This window comes from Ascaphus truei, unplaced genomic scaffold (genome assembly GCF_040206685.1).
Source record: "Ascaphus truei isolate aAscTru1 unplaced genomic scaffold, aAscTru1.hap1 HAP1_SCAFFOLD_1560, whole genome shotgun sequence".
NCBI lineage: Eukaryota > Metazoa > Chordata > Amphibia > Anura > Ascaphidae > Ascaphus > Ascaphus truei.
In genome coordinates this window covers 32,348-53,476 of record NW_027454450.1, presented here as the reverse complement: position 1 = coordinate 53,476, position 21,129 = coordinate 32,348, and the positions used below count along the sequence as shown (strand labels likewise).

Here is a 21,129-nt window from a genome sequence, read left to right as displayed (position 1 = left end):
TCACACTGATTACATGGCATCAGGCTCTGCCCCTTTAAGACTGCTCACACTGATTACATGGCATCACGCTCTGCCCCTTTAAGACAGCTCACACTGATTACATGGCATCAGGCTCTGCCCCTTTAAGACGGCTCACACTGATTACATGGCATCAGGCTCTGCCCCTTTAAGACGGCTCACACTGATTACATAACCACGCTCTGCCCCTTTAAGACGGCTCACACTGATTACATAGCATCACGCTCTGCCCCTTTAAGACGGCTCACACTGATTACATAACCACGCTCTGCCCCTTTAAGACGGCTCACACTGATTACATGGCATCAGGCTCTGCCCCTTTAAGACTGCTCACACTGATTACATAACCACGCTCTGCCCCTTTAAGACGGCTCACACTGATTACATAACCACACTCTGCCCCTTTAAGACGGCTCACACTGATTACATGGCATCGGGCTCTGCCCCTTTAAGACGGCTCACATTGATTACATAACCACGCTCTGCCCCTTTAAGACGGCTCACACTGATTACATGGCATCAGGCTCCTGCCCCAGTGATGTCACGCAAATATTATGATAATTAAGCCTGACGTCCAGGTCACCTGAGCTGCACCGAAACCTACCTTGACAACTCCCCGTCCTCACCCGCCCTGCATAACAGGAATACACCAATCAGCGATGAGAGGGGTTCGGCAACTCGCTGCTGATTGGTTGTACTGGCAGTAAGCGGGGTAGGTTGAGAGAATGGAGTCAGACCCTGAATGGCGTTGGGCCTTCAGTTGTAATTAGTCCGCCGGCGGCGTCACATCCTCCGAGGCTCCTCCCACAGAGTCCCGCGGCCTGAGCCTGTCCCCGACCCCGGCACGTCCCCGAGCCCGGCACCCCGGCCTGTCCCCGAGCCCGGCACCCCGGCCTGTCCCCGAGCCCGGCCTGTCCCCGAGCCCGGCACCCCGGCCTGTCCCCGAGCCCAACCCCCCGGCCTGTCCCCGAGCCCGGCCTGTCCCCGAGCCCAACCCCCCGGCCTGTCCCCGAGCCCAGCCCCCCGGCCTGTCCCCGAGACCAGCCCCCCGGCCTGTCCCCGAGACCAGCCCCCCGGCCTGTCCCCGAGCCCGGCCTGTCCCCGAGCCCAGCACCCCGGACTGCACAGGAAGGTGAGGACTCCAGGAGGGTAGATAGGAGGGGCTCAGGGGCAGTGAGACTGGGTAAAAAAAATTGGGGGTGGGGTGAGTGAGGTTAGAGGTTGGGGTGTGGGGAGGGGAAAGTGAGGTTAGAGGTTGGGGTGTGGGAGGGGAGAGTGAGGTTAGAGGTTGGGGTGTGGGAGGGGAGAGTGAGGTTAGAGGTTGGGGTGTGGGAGGGGAGAGTGAGGTTAGATGTTGGGGTGTGGGAGGGGAAAGTGAGGTTAGAGGTTGGGGTGTGGGAGGGGTGAGTGAGGTTAGAGGTTGGGGTGTGGGAGGGGAGAGTGAGGTTAGAGGTTGGGGTGTGGGAGGGGAAAGTGAGGTTAGAGGTTGGGGTGTGGGAGGGGAGAGTGAGGTTAGATGTTGGGGTGTGGGAGGGGAGAGTGAGGTTAGAGGTTGGGGTGTGGGAGGGGAGAGTGAGGTTAGAGGTTGGGGTGTGGGAGGGGAAAGTGAGGTTAGAGGTTGGGGTGTGGGAGGGGAAAGTGAGGTTAGAGGTTGGGGTGTGTGAGGGGAGAGTGGGGTGTGTGAGGGGAGAGTGGGGTGTGTGAGGGGAGAGTGGGGTGTGTGAGGGGAGAGTGGGGTGTGTGAGGGGAGAGTGGGGTGATGGGTTGGGGAGAGTGGGGTGATGGGTTGGGGAGAGTGGGGTGATGGGTTGGGGAGAGTGGGGTGATGGGTTGGGGTGTGTGAGGTGATGGGTTGGGGTGTGTGAGGGGAGAGTGGGGTTAGAGGTTGGGGAGAGTGGGGTTAGAGGTTGGGGAGAGTGGGGTTAGAGATTGGGGAGAGTGGGGTTAGAGGTTGGGGTGTGGGAGGGGAAAGTGAGGTGATAGGTTGGGGAGAGTGGGGTTAGAGGTTGGGGAGAGTGGGGTTAGAGGTTGGGGAGAGTGGGGTTAGAGGTTGGGCAGAATGGGGTTAGAGGTTGGGCAGAATGGGGTTAGAGGTTGGGCAGAGTGGGGGGAGAGTGGGGTGATAGGTTGGGGGGAGTGGGGTGATAGTTTAGGGGTTGTGGGAGGAGGGAGTGGGCTGATGGGGTGGCTGAGGGATAGGTTGGGTTACAGGTTGGGGTAGATGAGGGGTGCTCTATCTGTTGGGCTACTGTTGGTTTTGATCACGTCTCCAGCAGAAGGAAAGGATTAAGGTTGCTTCTGCCAGGGGAGAGGAGGTTTCACAAATTGTCCCATTTGGGAAGACTTGGACAAGACGCATTTGAACCCCCTGATTACCTGCAGCATGTGAAACATGTAACACATCAATAGAATTGTTTCAGGGTGTCGATGTGTAAATGTAACTCATTAAATATGGAATCCCATGTACGACATGATCTAATGACCGCGATGGGTTTAGTTAAGGGATCTTAAACTCTGCGTTTGGCCCACGGACCATATGCTTCTGCTGATCTCATTGCAGGTGGTCAGATAATAGTGAAGAAATAAACAAGCGCAAATAACATTACTTTTATATCAAATAACACATAGATGGTATACTGTCCTTAATGCGTGCAGCTCCCGACGTAGAATTCAGACCAAATTCAACCAGCAATCGTAGAAGAAACAGGTGCGCAAATCACATCAGGACATGGAAAGAAAGTAGAAACACAACATAGTGCAATATTGTCACCCCAACAAATGACTTCAATGTTGAAAGTTCTATAAAGTTTGCACTCACGTGTACAACGTGATACTAAAGCGTTGTGGTTATTAGAAGTTACCAACTTTTGTCTCCAGACAGGTACTCCAGATCCATAGAAAAGGGGGGGAAATCCATATACAAAAAAGGAAAAAGCAAAATAGTATAGTGGTCAGATAAGGAAGATGTGATACAGATGTTCTGTGTATGTCACTGATATGGGGTTAGGGATGGGTCATACAGATGTTCTGTGTCACTGATATGGGGTTTGGGATGGGTCATACAGATGTTCTGTGTCACTGGTATGGGGTTAGGGATGAGTCATATACAGATGTTCTGTGTATGTCACTGGTATGGGGTTAGGGATGGGTCATCCAGATGTTCTGTGTATGTCACTGGTATGGGGTTAGGAATGGGTCATCCAGATGTTCTGTGTACTGGTATGGGGTTAGGGATGGGTCATACAGATGTTCTGTGTCACTGATATGGGGTTAGGGATGGGTCATACAGATGTTCTGTGTCACTGATATGGGGTTTGGGATGGGTCATATACAGATGTTCTGTGTATGTCACTGGTATGGGGTTAGGGATGGGTCATACAGATGTTCTGTGTCACTGGTATGGGGTTAGGGATGGGTCATACAGATGTTCTGTGTCACTGATATGGGGTTAGGGATGGGTCATACAGATGTTCTGTGTCACTGATATGGGGTTAGGGATGGGTCATACAGATGTTCTGTGTCACTGGTATGGGGTTAGGGATGGGTCATACAGATGTTCTGTGTCACTGGTATGGGGTTAGGGATGGGTCATACAGATGTTCTGTGTCACTGGAATGGGGTTAGGGATGGGTCATACAGATGTTCTGTGTCACTGGTATGGGGTTAGGGATGGGTCATACAGATGTTCTGTGTCACTGGTATGGGGTTAGGGATGGGTCATACAGATGTTCTGTATATCTCTGGTATTGATTTATAAAATGTTTTTCCAGGAAGTAATACATTGAGAGTTACCTCTCGTTTTCAGTATGTCCTGGGCACAGAGTTATGATGACAAATACATGGTTACAAATACATGGTGAAAAGGTTAGTGGATGCTGTACACCATAAATGAAATAATTTTAAAGATACAATTACCGGTACTCCTGGTCCAGGGAAAACCTGTAGGATAATCCAAATGAATGAGGGTTGGAGTTAAAGCCTGAGATGGGCACATGTTGGGATCTTCCTGATAGGTAGGACTGAAACCAGTTTAAAACATGCTTCCCTATTCCAGAGCTCTGGAGTTTGTTGAGCAGGATAGCATGATCAACTGTGTCAAAAGCCTTCGCAAAATCTAGGAATACTGCACCAGTGAGTTGTCCCCGTTCCATTCCACACTGAACTTCATTGCAAACTTTTAGCAGGGTAGTTACGGTGGAGTGTTTGGGGCGAAAGCCAGATTGGAATTGGCTAGGGAAATTTGTCTTGGTATAGTAATCGCTTAATTGGGAGTGGACACATTTTCCCATGACTTTGGATTGGATTGGGAGAAGGGAGATTGGCCTGTAGTTTGAGACAGTGTTTTTGTCCCCACTTTTGAAGATTGGGACAACTCTGGCAGTTTTCCAGGTCTTAGGGATATGGCCAGCAGACAGGATAGAGTTGACTATGGAAGCAATTGGTTTGGCAATGGCCGGGGCACCAAGTCTTAGGAACCTAGATTGTAGTAAGTCGGGTCCACATTGGCTGCTTAGTTTTAATTTGAGGAGCGCTTGTGTAATCTCCTCTTTGGATACTGGGCCAAATTGAAAATTGTGGGCATTGTTGGGAGGGGGTGGGGCTATGTGGGTACTCCCAGGATGAGATTCAGGTTTGAGGTTTGGGCAGCGTTTAGCTAATAAGTTAGTGGCACACCCCACAAAGTAATCATTGAATGCATTTGCAATGTCAGTGGGGTTTGTCAGAGTAATATCCCACTTAGTGATATTACTTGGCTGTTGATGGTTAGCAGGCTGGAATATGTTGTTGATAACCTTCCAGAAGTTAGCTGGGTTTGATGTGTTCTGGAGGAGATTGTCAGAGTAACCTTGTGCTTTTGCGTGCCTTGTTTGCCTTGTGCACACGTTCCGCAGGCATCTGTAGTGATTGAGATCCTTGGTAGTGCCAGTTACTTTGTGGCTTTCCCACAAGGTATCCCTGAGCTAGTAGAGGGCAATAAGGTGAGGTGTAACCCATGGAAGGTGGGCCCCCCGTACCCTTATTCTGCGTAGTGGAGCATGGGTATCGCAGAGTTTTAAGAACTCGGATATAAGGATATAAATTCCTACATTTAGGCACAGGTCAAATCCCTTGAGGTCACTTCCCCCCCCCCTCCTCAGTCCTCTGAGACAAAGTTAGGCTGCGTCCATAGGACTGCAGCCGTGCGGAGGCGCGCGGAGGCTGAGGGAAAGCGGAGGCGCGCGGAGGCTGAGGGAAAGCGGAGGCGCGCGGAGGCTGAGGGAAAGCGGGTGCGGAGGCGCGCGGAGGCTGAGGGAAAGCGGGTGCTGAGGCGCGCGGAGGCTGAGGGAAAGCGGGTGCTGAGGCGCGCGGAGGCGGAGGGAAAGCGGGTGCTTTCTCTGGCCTTGGTCCGCGCGCCGTCCGGTTGCGTGTCGGGGGGCGGGACAGTGACGTCACGGAGCTGGTTACCCCTCATTGGGCGAACCGCTCACATGACCGGCCCTGCGCTCCCTTGAGCGCTTGAATTTAACATTTTGGTAAGACTTAAGCTTCCGCACGCTTGCGGCTGCAGTGGCTAAGTGCCGAGCGTGAACGCGCCTCAGCACGGGTCAGCGCATGAGCGCTGACCCTGGACGCAGCCTTAGCCGGACAAAGGACAGGCATTCTGTAAGAAAAATACTTGAACTCTTTACATGCCAGACTAGCCTGCAATCCGGCATCCATTTTAGGTAAGGCACATTCTACGTGTTCACACTGGTTATACTGCAGCAAATGATTCTGGGTAATTACTTTTTAGCTTCTTGACCATTTTAAAGGTGGAATCCATAGCTACTGCCTGAGATGCAATGTATCGCTCTCCCCGAGATGCAATGTGTCGCTCTCCCCGAGATGCAATATGTCGCTCTCCCCGAGATGCAATGTGTCGCTCTCCCCGAGATGCAATGTGTCGCTCTCCCCGAGATGCAATGTGTCGCTCTCCCCGAGATGCAATGTATCGCTCTCCCCGAGATGCAATGTGTCGCTCTCCCCGAGATGCAATGTATCGCTCTCCCCGAGATGCAATGTATCGCTCTCCCCGAGATGCAATGTATCGCTCTCCCCGAGATGCAATGTATCGCTCTCCCCGAGATGCAATGTATCGCTCTCCCCGAGATGCAATGTCTCGCTCTCCCCGAGATGCAATGTATCGCTCTCCCCGAGATGCAATGTATCGCTCTCCCCGAGATGCAATGTATCGCTCTCCCCGAGATGCAATGTATCGCTCTCCCCGAGATGCAATGTATCGCTCTCCCCGAGATGCAATGTGTCGCTCTCCCCGAGATGCAATGTGTCGCTCTCCCCGAGATGCAATGTGTCGCTCTCCCCGAGATGCAATGTGTCGCTCTCCCCGAGATGCAATGTGTCGCTCTCCCCGAGATGCTATGTATCGCTCTCCCCGAGATGCAATGTGTCGCTCTCCCCGAGATGCTATGTGTCGCTCTCCCCGAGATGCAATGTGTCGCTCTCCCCGAGATGCTATGTATCGCTCTCCCCGAGATGCAATGTGTCGCTCTCCCCGAGATGCAATGTGTCGCTCTCCCCGAGATGCAATGTGTCGCTCTCCCCGAGATGCAATGTGTCGCTCTCCCCGAGATGCAATGTGTCGCTCTCCCCGAGATGCAATGTGTCGCTCTCCCCGAGATGCAAAGTATCGCTCTCCCCGAGATGCAATGTATCGCTCTCCCCGAGATGCAATGTATCGCTCTCCCCGAGATGCAATGTGTCGCTCTCCCCGAGATGCAATGTGTCGCTCTCCCCGAGATGCAATGTGTCGCTCTCCCCGAGATGCAATGTGTCGCTCTCCCCGAGATGCAATGTGTCGCTCTCCCCGAGATGCAATGTGTCGCTCTCCCCGAGATGCAATGTTTCGCTCTCCCCTTTGGTAGCGATGTGTTAATAAATGGCTTTTCCGGCAGCGTAACGCCTCTGTGTTGATGCTTTTCGTAGGTGCTGCTTTCCCGTGACGATGTCTGAAGGAGAAGGCAAGGTGACCCCTAGCACAGGCTCGGACCCCAAGCTGGAGAGTGTGAGCTCCTCTGCCTCCGGTGTGGTCTCCATGTCCCCCCCAGTTAGCGCTCCCCCAGTGAGCGCTCCACCTGCCCAGGAAGAAGAGGAGGAGGAGAGCGAAGATGAGTCTGAGATCCTGGAGGAATCCCCATGTGGCCGCTGGCAGAAGAGGCGAGAGGAGGTGAGCCTTCTAAACCGGATTCACAACGCTTTCAAACCCAGTTTAAAGGGGTGGCTCTCTTTACATTGTAGATGGTTTCCCCCACACTACAGAATTTGGGGGCTGTCTTCACCGCTCTAGAATTTCCCATAATGCCCTTCCTTTTTGTGACATTGTCATGGGAGACCAAGCTTTTAACATCTTTATTACCGGGATCATTGATTGAGCAAAGCAGAGAGATAAAATAAATTGTGATTTATTTACAAAATGAACGTTCACAGTTATGTTACCCAAAATACAGGGAAAAGACACACTTACTTTGGAACTGGAAAACAAAACTAATCTTTCCTAGTTGCAAAACACACACAGCAAAATAATCCAGGTCACTTTTCCTTCAAGTAGCCTCTTCTGGCTGGGGTCTTGTAACTCGACACTTACCCTCTGAGAAATGTAGAATATTTTCTCAGAGCTGGGAATCCTTGGACCACACACTGAATCACACATGATGGAACTTAGAGATGGAACTGAATCTCAAGTGAATTTCTCCTTTCCACTGACTGCACAAACTTTTAAAACTATTCCAAGCTTATCTGTATAATGTGCAGCCAAACTTTAGCGTGGGAACCATTCCTCCCACCTATAGCCTGGTTATGCCAGTCTCTACAGACCCTGGCAGAGGGCTTCAGTATAGCAACTAAGCATGTGCAACCAAGGTCATCTTCACCCACTTGTCACTTAGCATATGGCATCCTGCCTTCTTACCAGGTGCCGCTCAGTCTCCTTCACCCCTGCGTGCTAACCAAAGGTTCAACACCTCAATTTCCTTGCATTTTGAAGCTGACTCTTGATCTGAGGATATGGCCACTACTTAGATATCCTGAACAAATGGCGCTCACACCCCTAGCCTTTCCTGCTAACAAAAGGGATCACACCTCTAGGACAAATGCTTAAGGAGTATTTTCAACAGTGTGGCATCAGTGATGGCTATCTGTAGCCCACCGATGGGGGACCCCACGAGCAATTCCCTGCCTGACCGCCTAGGGGAATCTAGGCAGGGGGCACAATAGCCCAGGTTGAGATAGGGTCTCAACTCAGTGCACAGCAGAGGTTGCAGGCAAAGGCTATGTTAGAGCAGCAATAGGGTCCTGTTCACGGATAAGCCGGGTAGGACATATATATATATAACTGACCATCCAGTGGACACTGGTGATCAGAGACCTCTGCATAAGCATGCCTATCGGGTATCAGCAGAGGTGAAGGGCAGTATAGAGAGGGAAGTGGAGGAGATGCTGTCCCTAGGGATAATTGTACCGTCCCAGAGTCCTTGGGCTTGTCCGGTAGTTCTGGTACCTAAGAAGGACGGAACCATTCGGTTCTGTGTGGACTACCGGCAGCTCAATGCTGGCACGGTGTGAGATGCTCCGCATGGATGGGCTCCTAGAAGAGCTTGCAGGGGCAAAGTATCTGACAACTATGGGTTTGTCTAAAGGTTACTGGCAAATCCCTTTGAGGCTGCGCTTATAGCGACGGCACAGCAACATATTTTATTGCCGCTATCGCTTGCGCTTATAGTAGAAGTGACACAACAGCTTCGGCGCAATCGCTTGAAGTCAATTTGATTTTTCCTGCGATCTCGGCGTGCTGTCGCCAGCGACGGCACTATAAGCGCAGCCTGACCCAGGAGGCTAGGGAGACATCAGCATTCATTTCTCCAAGTGGTCTCTATGAATTTCTAGTGATGCCATTTGGGATGAAGAATGCCCCGGCTACCTTCCAACGCCTGGTCAATAGGCTACTGGAAGGGATGCAGCGTTTCGCGCGGGCTTACCTGGACGACATCGCTGTGTTTAGCAATACATGGGAGACTCGCTTGATTCATGTAGCAGCGGTGCTAAGTAGGATCAGGGAAGCAGGGCTGACACTGAAGACTACAAAGTGTCTAGTGGGTATGGCAGAAGTGTTGTACTCAGGGCACAGAGGGGGTGGAGGGCATCTGAATCCAGAACCAGCTAAAGTAGAAGCTATAGTTCAGTGGCCCGTTCCTAGGACCAAAAAGCAGATCATGGCTTTTTTAAGCACCGCCGGCTATTACAGAAAGTTTGTCCCCCAGTGCAGCGCCATTGCTAAACCCCTGACTCGCTTGAATCAGAAACGATCTCAGTTCTGGTAGCCTGGTTTCCTGCCTCTGAACAAGCTTTTCATGCATTGATGGCAGCACTGGCTAGTGCTCCCATCCATGCTGCACCAGATTACAGTAAGAATTTCTTTGTGCAGACCGATGCCTCCGACTAAGGTATCAGTGCTGTACTCTGCCAGGTGGGCGAGGAAAGGGGTGAGCACCCCATTGTGTACCTGAGTAGGAAGCTCCTACCCAGGGAAGGGGCTAATGCCACAATTGAGAAAGAATGCCAGGCCATAGTATGGACTTTAAAGAAATTGCAGTCCTATCTGTATGGCAAGTCATTGCCTGTGATCACTGATCGAGGTGACTGCCACAGCGCCTTCATTTTGAGGGGGAGGTGTGACGGTGAAGAGGTAGCCAGGCTCACTAATAAAGGTTAATCCCGTTTGGTTACCTCTGATCCATGTAAAGACACAAAAATCACCAGGCGCTCCTGCGAGTTTTTCAGATAGGAGGAAATAATACAGTATTGTGAATGCAAAATATAGAATTAAATGATATACAACCAGTGCCAGTTTGCAGCTCGACCTTCAATGGATCATCCTTATAGATCCTTATATAGTTGCAATGTCCAGAAGTCAGGGAGCGCAGACACCAGGATGGACATATGAGGAGAAAAAACAATAACACAAATGATAGTGCAATCCTGTGGGGTAAAGAAATATTCCAACTGGGAATGGGGACATGCACAGTGGATAAAAACAAAATGTAACCAGATAGCCACTGCTATAGTCCTATGGGGTGAGAGGCTGGAATAGGATCAGGTGTGCACATGACAAAGTGGTTGAAATCAAGAATGACCACACAAATGTAGAAAATTATAAAAAGGGTTTAGTAAAAGGACATCAGGAGACACACGGATGCAGTGGGAACTTACAATCAAGCCCCAGAAATCAGGCAATTATTAGCTCTCAGGGAGGTCTCCTCATTTAGTGTGTATTAGCTCTCTCAGGGAGGGGTCCCCATTTAGTGTGTATTAGCTCTCTCAGGGAGGTCTCCCCATTTAGTGTGTATTAGCTCTCTCAGGGAGGTCTCCCCATTTAGTGTGTATTAGCTCTCTCAGGGAGGTCTCCCCATTTAGTGTGTATTAGCTCTCTCAGGGAGGGGTCCCCATTTAGTGTGTATTAGCTCTCAGCGAGGTCTCCCCATTTAGTGTGTATTAGCTCTCTCAGGGAGGTCTCCCCATTTAGTGTGTATTAGCTCTCAGGGAGGTCTCCCCATTTAGTGTGTATTAGCTCTCTCATGGAGGTCTCCCCATTTAGTGTGTATTAGCTCTCTCAGGGAGGGGTCCCCATTTAGTGTGTATTAGCTCTCTCAGGGAGGTCTCCCCATTTAGTGTGTATTAGCTCTCTCAGGGAGGGGTCCCCATTTAGTGTGTATTAGCTCTCAGGGAGGCCTCCCCATTTAGTGTGTATTAGCTCTCAGGGAGGTCTCTCATTTTAGTGTGTATTAGCTCTATCAGGGAGGGGTCCCCATTTAGTGTGTATTAGCTCTCTCAGTGAGGTCTCCCCATTTAGTGTGTATTAGCTCTCTCAGGGAGGGGTCCCCATTTAGTGTGTATTAGCTCTCTCAGGGAGGTCTCCCCATTTAGTGTGTATTAGCTCTCTCAGAGAGTGGTCCCCATTTAGTGTGTATTAGCTCTCTCAGGGAGGGGTCCCCATTTAGTGTGTATTAGCTCTCTCAGCGAGGTCTCCCCATTTAGTGTGTATTAGCTCTCAGGGAGGTCTCCCCATTTAGTGTGTATTAGCTCTCAGGGAGGGGTCCCCATTTAGTGTGTATTAGCTCTCTCAGGGAGGTCTCCCCATTTAGTGTGTATTAGCTCTCAGGGAGGGGTCCCCATTTAGTGTGTATTATCTCTCTCAGGGAGGGGTCCCCATTTAGTGTGTATTAGCTCTCTCAGCGAGGTCTCCCCATTTAGTGTGTATTAGCTCTCAGGGAGGTCTCCCCATTTAGTGTGTATTAGCTCTCAGGGAGGTCTCCCCATTTAGTGTGTATTAGCTCTTAGGGAGGGGTCCCCATTTAGTGTGTATTAGCTCTCTCAGGGAGGGGTCCCCATTTAGTGTGTATTAGCTCTCAGGGAGATCTCCCCATTTAGTGTGTATTAGCTCTCTCAGGGAGGTCTCCCCATTTAGTGTGTATTAGCTCTCAGGGAGGGGTCCCCATTTAGTGTGTATTAGCTCTCTCAGGGAGGGGTCCCCATTTAGTGTGTATTAGCTCTCAGGGAGGGGTCCCCATTTAGTGTGTATTAGCTCTCAGGGAGGTCTCCCCATTTAGTGTGTATTAGCTCTCTCAGGGAGGTCTCCCCATTTAGTGTGTATTAGCTCTCTCAGGGAGGGGTCCCCATTTAGTGTGTATTAGCTCTCTCAGGGAGGGGTCCCCATTTAGTGTGTATTAGCTCTCTCAGGGAGGTCTCCCCATTTAGTGTGTATTAGCTCTCAGGGAGGGGTCCCCATTTAGTGTGTATTAGCTCTCAGGGAGGGGTCCCCATTTAGTGTGTATTAGCTCTCTCAGGGAGGTCTCACCATTTAGTGTGTATTAGCTCTCAGGGAGGTCTCCCCATTTAGTGTGTATTAGCTCTCAGGGAGGGGTCCCCATTTAGTGTGTATTAGCTCTCTCAGGGAGGTCTCCCCATTTAGTGTGTATTAGCTCTCTCAGGGAGGGGTCCCCATTTAGTGTGTATTAGCTCTCTCAGGGAGGTCTCCCCATTTAGTGTGTATTAGCTCTCTCAGGGAGGTCTCCCCATTTAGTGTGTATTAGCTCTCAGGGAGGGGTCCCCATTTAGTGTGTATTAGCTCTCTCAGGGAGGTCTCCCCATTTAGTGTGTATTAGCTCTCTCAGGGAGGGGTCCCCATTTAATGTGTATTAGCTCTCTCAGGGAGGTCTCCCCATTTAGTGTGTATTAGCTCTCTCAGGGAGGTCTCCCCATTTAGTGTGTATTAGCTCTCTCAGGGAGGGGTCCCCATTTAGTGTGTATTAGCTCTCTCAGGGAGGTCTCCCCATTTAGTGTGTTTTAGCTCTCTCAGCGAGGGGTCCCCATTTAGTGTATATTAGCTCTCTCAGGGAGGTCTCCCCATTTAGTGTATATTAGCTCTCTCAGGGAGGGGTCCCCATTTAGTGTGTATTAGCTCTCTCAGGGAGGTCTCCCCATTTAGTGTGTATTAGCTCTCAGGGAGGGGTCCCCATTTAGTGTGTATTAGCTCTCAGGGAGGGGTCCCCATTTAGTGTGTATTAGCTCTCAGGAAGGTCTCCCCATTTAGTGTGTATTAGCTCTCTCAGGGAGGGGTCCCCATTTAGTGTGTATTAGCTCTCTCAGGGAGGTCTCCCCATTTAGTGTGTATTATCTCTCAGGGAGGGGTCCCCATTTAGTGTGTATTAGCTCTCTCAGGGAGGTCTCCCCATTTAGTGTGTATTAGCTCTCTCAGGGAGGTCTCCCCATTTAGTGTGTATTATCTCTCAGGGAGGGGTCCCCATTTAGTGTGTATTAGCTCTCTCAGGGAGGTCTCCCCATTTAGTGTGTTTTAGCTCTCTCAGCGAGGGGTCCCCATTTAGTGTATATTAGCTCTCTCAGGGAGGTCTCCCCATTTAGTGTATATTAGCTCTCTCAGGGAGGGGTCCCCATTTAGTGTGTATTAGCTCTCTCAGGGAGGTCTCCCCATTTAGTGTGTATTAGCTCTCAGGGAGGGGTCCCCATTTAGTGTGTATTAGCTCTCAGGGAGGGGTCCCCATTTAGTGTGTATTAGCTCTCTCAGGAAGGTCTCCCCATTTAGTGTGTATTAGCTCTCTCAGGGAGGGGTCCCCATTTAGTGTGTATTAGCTCTCTCAGCGAGGTCTCCCCATTTAGTGTGTATTAGCTCTCTCAGGGAGGTCTCCCCATTTAGTGTGTATTAGCTCTCAGGGAGGGGTCCCCATTTAGTGTGTATTAGCTCTCTCAGGGAGGTCTCCCCATTTAGTGTGTATTAGCTCTCAGCGAGGTCTCCCCATTTAGTGTGTATTAGCTCTCAGGGAGGTCTCCCCATTTAGTGTGTATTAGCCCTCAGGGAGGTCTCCCCATTTAGTGTGTATTAGCTCTCAGGGAGGGGTCCCCATTTAGTGTGTATTAGCTCTCTCAGGGAGGGGTCCCCATTTAGTGTGTATTAGCTCTCAGGGAGGTCTCCCCATTTAGTGTGTATTAGCTCTCTCAGGGAGGTCTCCCCATTTAGTGTGTATTAGCTCTCAGGGAGGGGTCCCCGTTTAGTGTGTATTAGCTCTCTCAGGGAGGGGTCCCCATTTAGTGTGTATTAGCTCTCAGGGAGGGGTCCCCATTTAGTGTGTATTAGCTCTCAGGGAGGTCTCCCCATTTAGTGTGTATTAGCTCTCTCAGGGAGGTCTCCCCATTTAGTGTGTATTAGCTCTCTCAGGGAGGGGTCCCCATTTAGTGTGTATTAGCTCTCTCAGGGAGGGGTCCCCATTTAGTGTGTATTAGCTCTCTCAGTGAGGTCTCCCCATTTAGTGTGTATTAGCTCTCTCAGGGAGGTCTCCCCATTTAGTGTGTATTAGCTCTCTCAGGGAGGGGTCCCCATTTAGTGTGTATTAGCTCTCTCAGGGAGGTCTCCCCATTTAGTGTGTATTAGCTCTCTCAGGGAGGTCTCCCCATTTAGTGTGTATTAGCTCTCAGGGAGGGGTCCCCATTTAGTGTGTATTAGCTCTCTCAGGGAGGTCTCCCCATTTAGTGTGTATTAGCTCTCAGGGAGGGGTCCCCATTTAGTGTGTATTAGCTCTCTCAGGGAGGTCTCCCCATTTAGTGTGTATTAGCTCTCTCAGGGAGGGGTCCCCATTTAATGTGTATTAGCTCTCTCAGGGAGGTCTCCCCATTTAGTGTGTATTAGCTCTCTCAGGGAGGTCTCCCCATTTAGTGTGTATTAGCTCTCTCAGGGAGGTCTCCCCATTTAGTGTGTATTAGCTCTCTCAGGGAGGGGTCCCCATTTAGTGTGTATTAGCTCTCTCAGGGAGGTCTCCCCATTTAGTGTGTATTAGCTCTCTCAGCGAGGGGTCCCCATTTAGTGTATATTAGCTCTCTCAGGGAGGTCTCCCCATTTAGTGTATATTAGCTCTCTCAGGGAGGGGTCCCCATTTAGTGTGTATTAGCTCTCTCAGGGAGGTCTCCCCATTTAGTGTGTATTAGCTCTCTCAGGGAGGTCTCCCCATTTAGTGTGTATTAGCTCTCAGGGAGGGGTCCCCATTTAGTGTGTATTAGCTCTCAGGGAGGGGTCCCCATTTAGTGTGTATTAGCTCTCAGGAAGGTCTCCCCATTTAGTGTGTATTAGCTCTCTCAGGGAGGGGTCCCCATTTAGTGTGTATTAGCTCTCTCAGGGAGGTCTCCCCATTTAGTGTGTATTATCTCTCAGGGAGGGGTCCCCATTTAGTGTGTATTAGCTCTCTCAGGGAGGTCTCCCCATTTAGTGTGTATTAGCTCTCTCAGGGAGGTCTCCCCATTTAGTGTGTATTAGCTCTCTCAGGGAGGGGTCCCCATTTAGTGTGTATTAGCTCTCTCAGGGAGGGGTCCCCATTTAGTGTGTATTAGCTCTCAGGGAGGGGTCCCCATTTAGTGTGTATTAGCTCTCAGGGAGGGGTCCCCATTTAGTGTGTATTAGCTCTCAGGGAGGGGTCCCCATTTAGTGTGTATTAGCTCTCTCAGGAAGGTCTCCCCATTTAGTGTGTATTAGCTCTCTCAGGGAGGGGTCCCCATTTAGTGTGTATTAGCTCTCAGGGAGGGGTCCCCATTTAGTGTGTATTAGCTCTCAGGGAGGGGTCCCCATTTAGTGTGTATTAGCTCTCAGGGAGGTCTCCCCATTTAGTGTGTATTAGCTCTCTCAGGGAGGTCTCCCCATTTAGTGTGTATTAGCTCTCTCAGGGAGGTCTCCCCATTTAGTGTGTATTAGCTCTCTCAGGGAGGGGTCCCCATTTAGTGTGTATTAGCTCTCTCAGGAAGGTCTCCCCATTTAGTGTGTATTAGCTCTCTCAGGGAGGTCTCCCCATTTAGTGTGTATTAGCTCTCTCAGGAAGGTCTCCCCATTTAGTGTGTATTAGCTCTCTCAGGGAGGTCTCCCCATTTAGTGTGTATTAGCTCTCTCAGGGAGGGGTCCCCATTTAGTGTGTATTAGCTCTCTCAGGAAGGTCTCCCCATTTAGTGTGTATTAGCTCTCTCAGGGAGGGGTCCCCATTTAGTGTGTATTAGCTCTCTCAGCGAGGTCTCCCCATTTAGTGTGTATTAGCTCTCTCAGGGAGGTCTCCCCATTTAGTGTGTATTAGCTCTCAGGGAGGGGTCCCCATTTAGTGTGTATTAGCTCTCTCAGGGAGGTCTCCCCATTTAGTGTGTATTAGCTCTCTCAGGGAGGGGTCCCCATTTAGTGTATATTAGCTCTCTCAGGGAGGTCTCCCCATTTAGTGTGTATTAGCTCTCTCAGGGAGGGGTCCCCATTTAGTGTGTATTAGCTCTCTCAGGAAGGTCTCCCCATTTAGTGTGTATTAGCTCTCTCAGGGAGGGGTCCCCATTTAGTGTGTATTAGCTCTCTCAGGAAGGTCTCCCCATTTAGTGTGTATTAGCTCTCTCAGGGAGGGGTCCCCATTTAGTGTGTATTAGCTCTCTCAGCGAGGTCTCCCCATTTAGTGTGTATTAGCTCTCTCAGGGAGGTCTCCCCATTTAGTGTGTATTAGCTCTCAGGGAGGGGTCCCCATTTAGTGTGTATTAGCTCTCTCAGGGAGGTCTCCCCATTTAGTGTGTATTAGCTCTCTCAGGGAGGGGTCCCCATTTAGTGTATATTAGCTCTCTCAGGGAGGTCTCCCCATTTAGTGTGTATTAGCTCTCTCAGGGAGGGGTCCCCATTTAGAGTGTATTAGCTCTCTCAGGGAGGTCTCCCCATTTAGTGTGTATTAGCTCTCAGGGAGGTCCCCCCATTTAGTGTGTATTAGCTCTCTCAGGGAGGTCTCCCCATTTAGTGTGTATTAGCTCTCTCAGCGAGGTCTCCCCATTTAGTGTGTATTAGCTCTCTCAGGGAGGGGTCCCCATTTAGTGTGTATTAGCTCTCTCAGGGAGGGGTCCCCATTTAGTGTGTATTAGCTCTCTCAGGGAGGTCTCCCCATTTAGTGTGTATTAGCTCTCTCAGCGAGGGGTCCCCATTTAGTGTATATTAGCTCTCTCAGGGAGGTCTCCCCATTTAGTGTATATTAGCTCTCTCAGGGAGGGGTCCCCATTTAGTGTGTATTAGCTCTCTCAGGGAGGTCTCCCCATTTAGTGTGTATTAGCTCTCTCCGGGAGGTCTCCCCATTTAGTGTGTATTAGCTCTCAGGGAGGGGTCCCCATTTAGTGTGTATTAGCTCTCAGGGAGGGGTCCCCATTTAGTGTGTATTAGCTCTCAGGAAGGTCTCCCCATTTAGTGTGTATTAGCTCTCTCAGGGAGGGGTCCCCATTTAGTGTGTATTAGCTCTCTCAGGGAGGTCTCCCCATTTAGTGTGTATTAGCTCTCTCAGGGAGGTCTCCCCATTTAGTGTGTATTAGCTCTCAGGGAGGGGTCCCCATTTAGTGTGTATTAGCTCTCAGGGAGGGGTCCCCATTTAGTGTGTATTATCTCTCAGGGAGGGGTCCCCATTTAGTGTGTATTAGCTCTCTCAGGGAGGTCTCCCCATTTAGTGTGTATTAGCTCTCTCAGGGAGGTCTCCCCATTTAGTGTGTATTAGCTCTCTCAGGGAGGGGTCCCCATTTAGTGTATATTAGCTCTCTCAGGGAGGGGTCCCCATTTAGTGTGTATTAGCTCTCAGGGAGGGGTCCCCATTTAGTGTGTATTAGCTCTCAGGGAGGGGTCCCCATTTAGTGTGTATTAGCTCTCAGGGAGGGGTCCCCATTTAGTGTGTATTAGCTCTCTCAGGAAGGTCTCCCCATTTAGTGTGTATTAGCTCTCTCAGGGAGGGGTCCCCATTTAGTGTGTATTAGCTCTCTCAGCGAGGTCTCCCCATTTAGTGTGTATTAGCTCTCTCAGGGAGGGGTCCCCATTTAGTGTGTATTAGCTCTCTCAGGGAGGTCTCCCCATTTAGTGTGTATTAGCTCTCTCAGGGAGGGGTCCCCATTTAGTGTGTATTAGCTCTCAGGGAGGCCTCCCCATTTAGTGTGTATTAGCTCTCAGGGAGGTCTCTCATTTTAGTGTGTATTAGCTCTCAGGGAGGGGTCCCCATTTAGTGTGTATTCGCTCTCAGGGAGGCCTCCCCATTTAGTGTGTATTAGCTCTCAGGGAGGTCTCTCATTTTAGTGTGTATTAGCTCTCTCAGGGAGGGGTCCCCATTTAGTGTGTATTAGCTCTCTCAGTGAGGTCTCCCCATTTAGTGTGTATTAGCTCTCTCAGGGAGGGGTCCCCATTTAGTGTGTATTAGCTCTCTCAGGGAGGTCTCCCCATTTAGTGTGTATTAGCTCTCTCAGAGAGTGGTCCCCATTTAGTGTGTATTAGCTCTCTCAGGGAGGGGTCCCCATTTAGTGTGTATTAGCTCTCTCAGCGAGGTCTCCCCATTTAGTGTGTATTAGCTCTCAGGGAGGTCTCCCCATTTAGTGTGTATTAGCTCTCAGGGAGGGGTCCCCATTTAGTGTGTATTAGCTCTCTCAGGGAGGTCTCCCCATTTAGTGTGTATTAGCTCTCAGGGAGGGGTCCCCATTTAGTGTGTATTATCTCTCTCAGGGAGGGGTCCCCATTTAGTGTGTATTAGCTCTCTCAGCGAGGTCTCCCCATTTAGTGTGTATTAGCTCTCAGGGAGGTCTCCCCATTTAGTGTGTATTAGCTCTCAGGGAGGTCTCCCCATTTAGTGTGTATTAGCTCTCAGGGAGGGGTCCCCATTTAGTGTGTATTAGCTCTCTCAGGGAGGGGTCCCCATTTAGTGTGTATTAGCTCTCAGGGAGGTCTCCCCATTTAGTGTGTATTAGCTCTCTCAGGGAGGTCTCCCCATTTAGTGTGTATTAGCTCTCTCAGGGAGGGGTCCCCATTTAGTGTATATTAGCTCTCTCAGGGAGGTCTCCCCATTTAGTGTGTATTAGCTCTCTCAGGGAGGGGTCCCCATTTAGAGTGTATTAGCTCTCTCAGGGAGGTCTCCCCATTTAGTGTGTATTAGCTCTCAGGGAGGTCCCCCCATTTAGTGTGTATTAGCTCTCTCAGGGAGGTCTCCCCATTTAGTGTGTATTAGCTCTCTCAGCGAGGTCTCCCCATTTAGTGTGTATTAGCTCTCTCAGGGAGGGGTCCCCATTTAGTGTGTATTAGCTCTCTCAGGGAGGGGTCCCCATTTAGTGTGTATTAGCTCTCTCAGGGAGGTCTCCCCATTTAGTGTGTATTAGCTCTCTCAGCGAGGGGTCCCCATTTAGTGTATATTAGCTCTCTCAGGGAGGTCTCCCCATTTAGTGTATATTAGCTCTCTCAGGGAGGGGTCCCCATTTAGTGTGTATTAGCTCTCTCAGGGAGGTCTCCCCATTTAGTGTGTATTAGCTCTCTCAGGGAGGTCTCCCCATTTAGTGTGTATTAGCTCTCAGGGAGGGGTCCCCATTTAGTGTGTATTAGCTCTCAGGGAGGGGTCCCCATTTAGTGTGTATTAGCTCTCAGGAAGGTCTCCCCATTTAGTGTGTATTAGCTCTCTCAGGGAGGGGTCCCCATTTAGTGTGTATTAGCTCTCTCAGGGAGGTCTCCCCATTTAGTGTGTATTAGCTCTCTCAGGGAGGTCTCCCCATTTAGTGTGTATTAGCTCTCAGGGAGGGGTCCCCATTTAGTGTGTATTAGCTCTCAGGGAGGGGTCCCCATTTAGTGTGTATTATCTCTCAGGGAGGGGTCCCCATTTAGTGTGTATTAGCTCTCTCAGGGAGGTCTCCCCATTTAGTGTGTATTAGCTCTCTCAGGGAGGTCTCCCCATTTAGTGTGTATTAGCTCTCTCAGGGAGGGGTCCCCATTTAGTGTGTATTAGCTCTCTCAGGGAGGGGTCCCCATTTAGTGTGTATTAGCTCTCAGGGAGGGGTCCCCATTTAGTGTGTATTAGCTCTCAGGGAGGGGTCCCCATTTAGTGTGTATTAGCTCTCAGGGAGGGGTCCCCATTTAGTGTGTATTAGCTCTCTCAGGAAGGTCTCCCCATTTAGTGTGTATTAGCTCTCTCAGGGAGGGGTCCCCATTTAGTGTGTATTAGCTCTCTCAGCGAGGTCTCCCCATTTAGTGTGTATTAGCTCTCTCAGGGAGGGGTCCCCATTTAGTGTGTATTAGCTCTCTCAGGGAGGTCTCCCCATTTAGTGTGTATTAGCTCTCTCAGGGAGGGGTCCCCATTTAGTGTGTATTAGCTCTCAGGGAGGCCTCCCCATTTAGTGTGTATTAGCTCTCAGGGAGGTCTCTCATTTTAGTGTGTATTAGCTCTATCAGGGAGGGGTCCCCATTTAGTGTGTATTAGCTCTCTCAGTGAGGTCTCCCCATTTAGTGTGTATTAGCTCTCTCAGGGAGGGGTCCCCATTTAGTGTGTATTAGCTCTCTCAGGGAGGTCTCCCCATTTAGTGTGTATTAGCTCTCTCAGAGAGTGGTCCCCATTTAGTGTGTATTAGCTCTCTCAGGGAGGGGTCCCCATTTAGTGTGTATTAGCTCTCTCAGCGAGGTCTCCCCATTTAGTGTGTATTAGCTCTCAGGGAGGTCTCCCCATTTAGTGTGTATTAGCTCTCAGGGAGGGGTCCCCATTTAGTGTGTATTAGCTCTCTCAGGGAGGTCTCCCCATTTAGTGTGTATTAGCTCTCAGGGAGGGGTCCCCATTTAGTGTGTATTATCTCTCTCAGGGAGGGGTCCCCATTTAGTGTGTATTAGCTCTCTCAGCGAGGTCTCCCCATTTAGTGTGTATTAGCTCTCAGGGAGGTCTCCCCATTTAGTGTGTATTAGCTCTCAGGGAGGTCTCCCCATTTAGTGTGTATTAGCTCTCAGGGAGGGGTCCCCATTTAGTGTGTATTAGCTCTCTCAGGGAGGGGTCCCCATTTAGTGTGTATTAGCTCTCAGGGAGGTCTCCCCATTTAGTGTGTATTAGCTCTCTCAGGGAGGTCTCCCCATTTAGTGTGTATTAGCTCTCAGGGAGGGGTCCCCATTTAGTGTGTATTAGCTCTCTCAGGGAGGGGTCCCCATTTAGTGTGTATTAGCTCTCAGGGAGGGGTCCCCATTTAGTGTGTATTAGCTCTCAGGGAGGTCTCCCCATTTAGTGTGTATTAGCTCTCTCAGGGAGGTCTCCCCATTTAGTGTGTATTAGCTCTCTCAGGGAGGGGTCCCCATTTAGTGTGTATTAGCTCTCTCAGGGAGGTCTCCCCATTTAGTGTGTATTAGCTCTCTCAGGGAGGGGTCCCCATTTAGTGTGTATTAGCTCTCTCAGGGAGGTCTCCCCATTTAGTGTGTATTAGCTCTCTCAGGGAGGTCTCCCCATTTAGTGTGTATTAGCTCTCTCAGGGAGGGGTCCCCATTTAGTGTGTATTAGCTCTCTCAGGGAGGTCTCCCCATTTAGTGTGTATTAGCTCTCTCAGGGAGGTCTCCCCATTTAGTGTGTATTAGCTCTCAGGGAGGGGTCCCCATTTAGTGTGTATTAGCTCTCTCAGGGAGGTCTCCCCATTTAGTGTGTATTAGCTCTCTCAGGGAGGGGTCCCCATTTAATGTGTATTAGCTCTCTCAGGGAGGTCTCCCCATTTAGTGTGTATTAGCTCTCTCAGGGAGGTCTCCCCATTTAGTGTGTATTAGCT

At 50.3% G+C, this 21,129-nt stretch overlaps 1 protein-coding gene across 3 annotated transcripts in view; it reads left to right on the top strand.

Moving 5' to 3' along the window:
- The first annotated feature begins 601 nt into the window (after nt 1–601).
- The window catches only part of LOC142476304 (nuclear receptor-binding protein-like), a 39,825-nt gene continuing 19,297 nt past the window's right edge, over nt 602–21,129 (top strand). The window contains exons 1-2 of one of the 3 annotated variants that reach the window (XM_075581751.1): nt 602–730; nt 6,982–7,222. In XM_075581751.1, coding sequence (XP_075437866.1) covers nt 7,001–7,222 — 222 coding nt within the window. In that variant the 5' untranslated portion in view covers nt 602–730; nt 6,982–7,000. Of the gene's footprint in view, nt 1,151–3,822; nt 3,883–6,981; nt 7,223–21,129 lie in introns of those variants that run through there. The other 2 variants (XM_075581750.1, XM_075581749.1) reach the window with 2 other exon arrangements.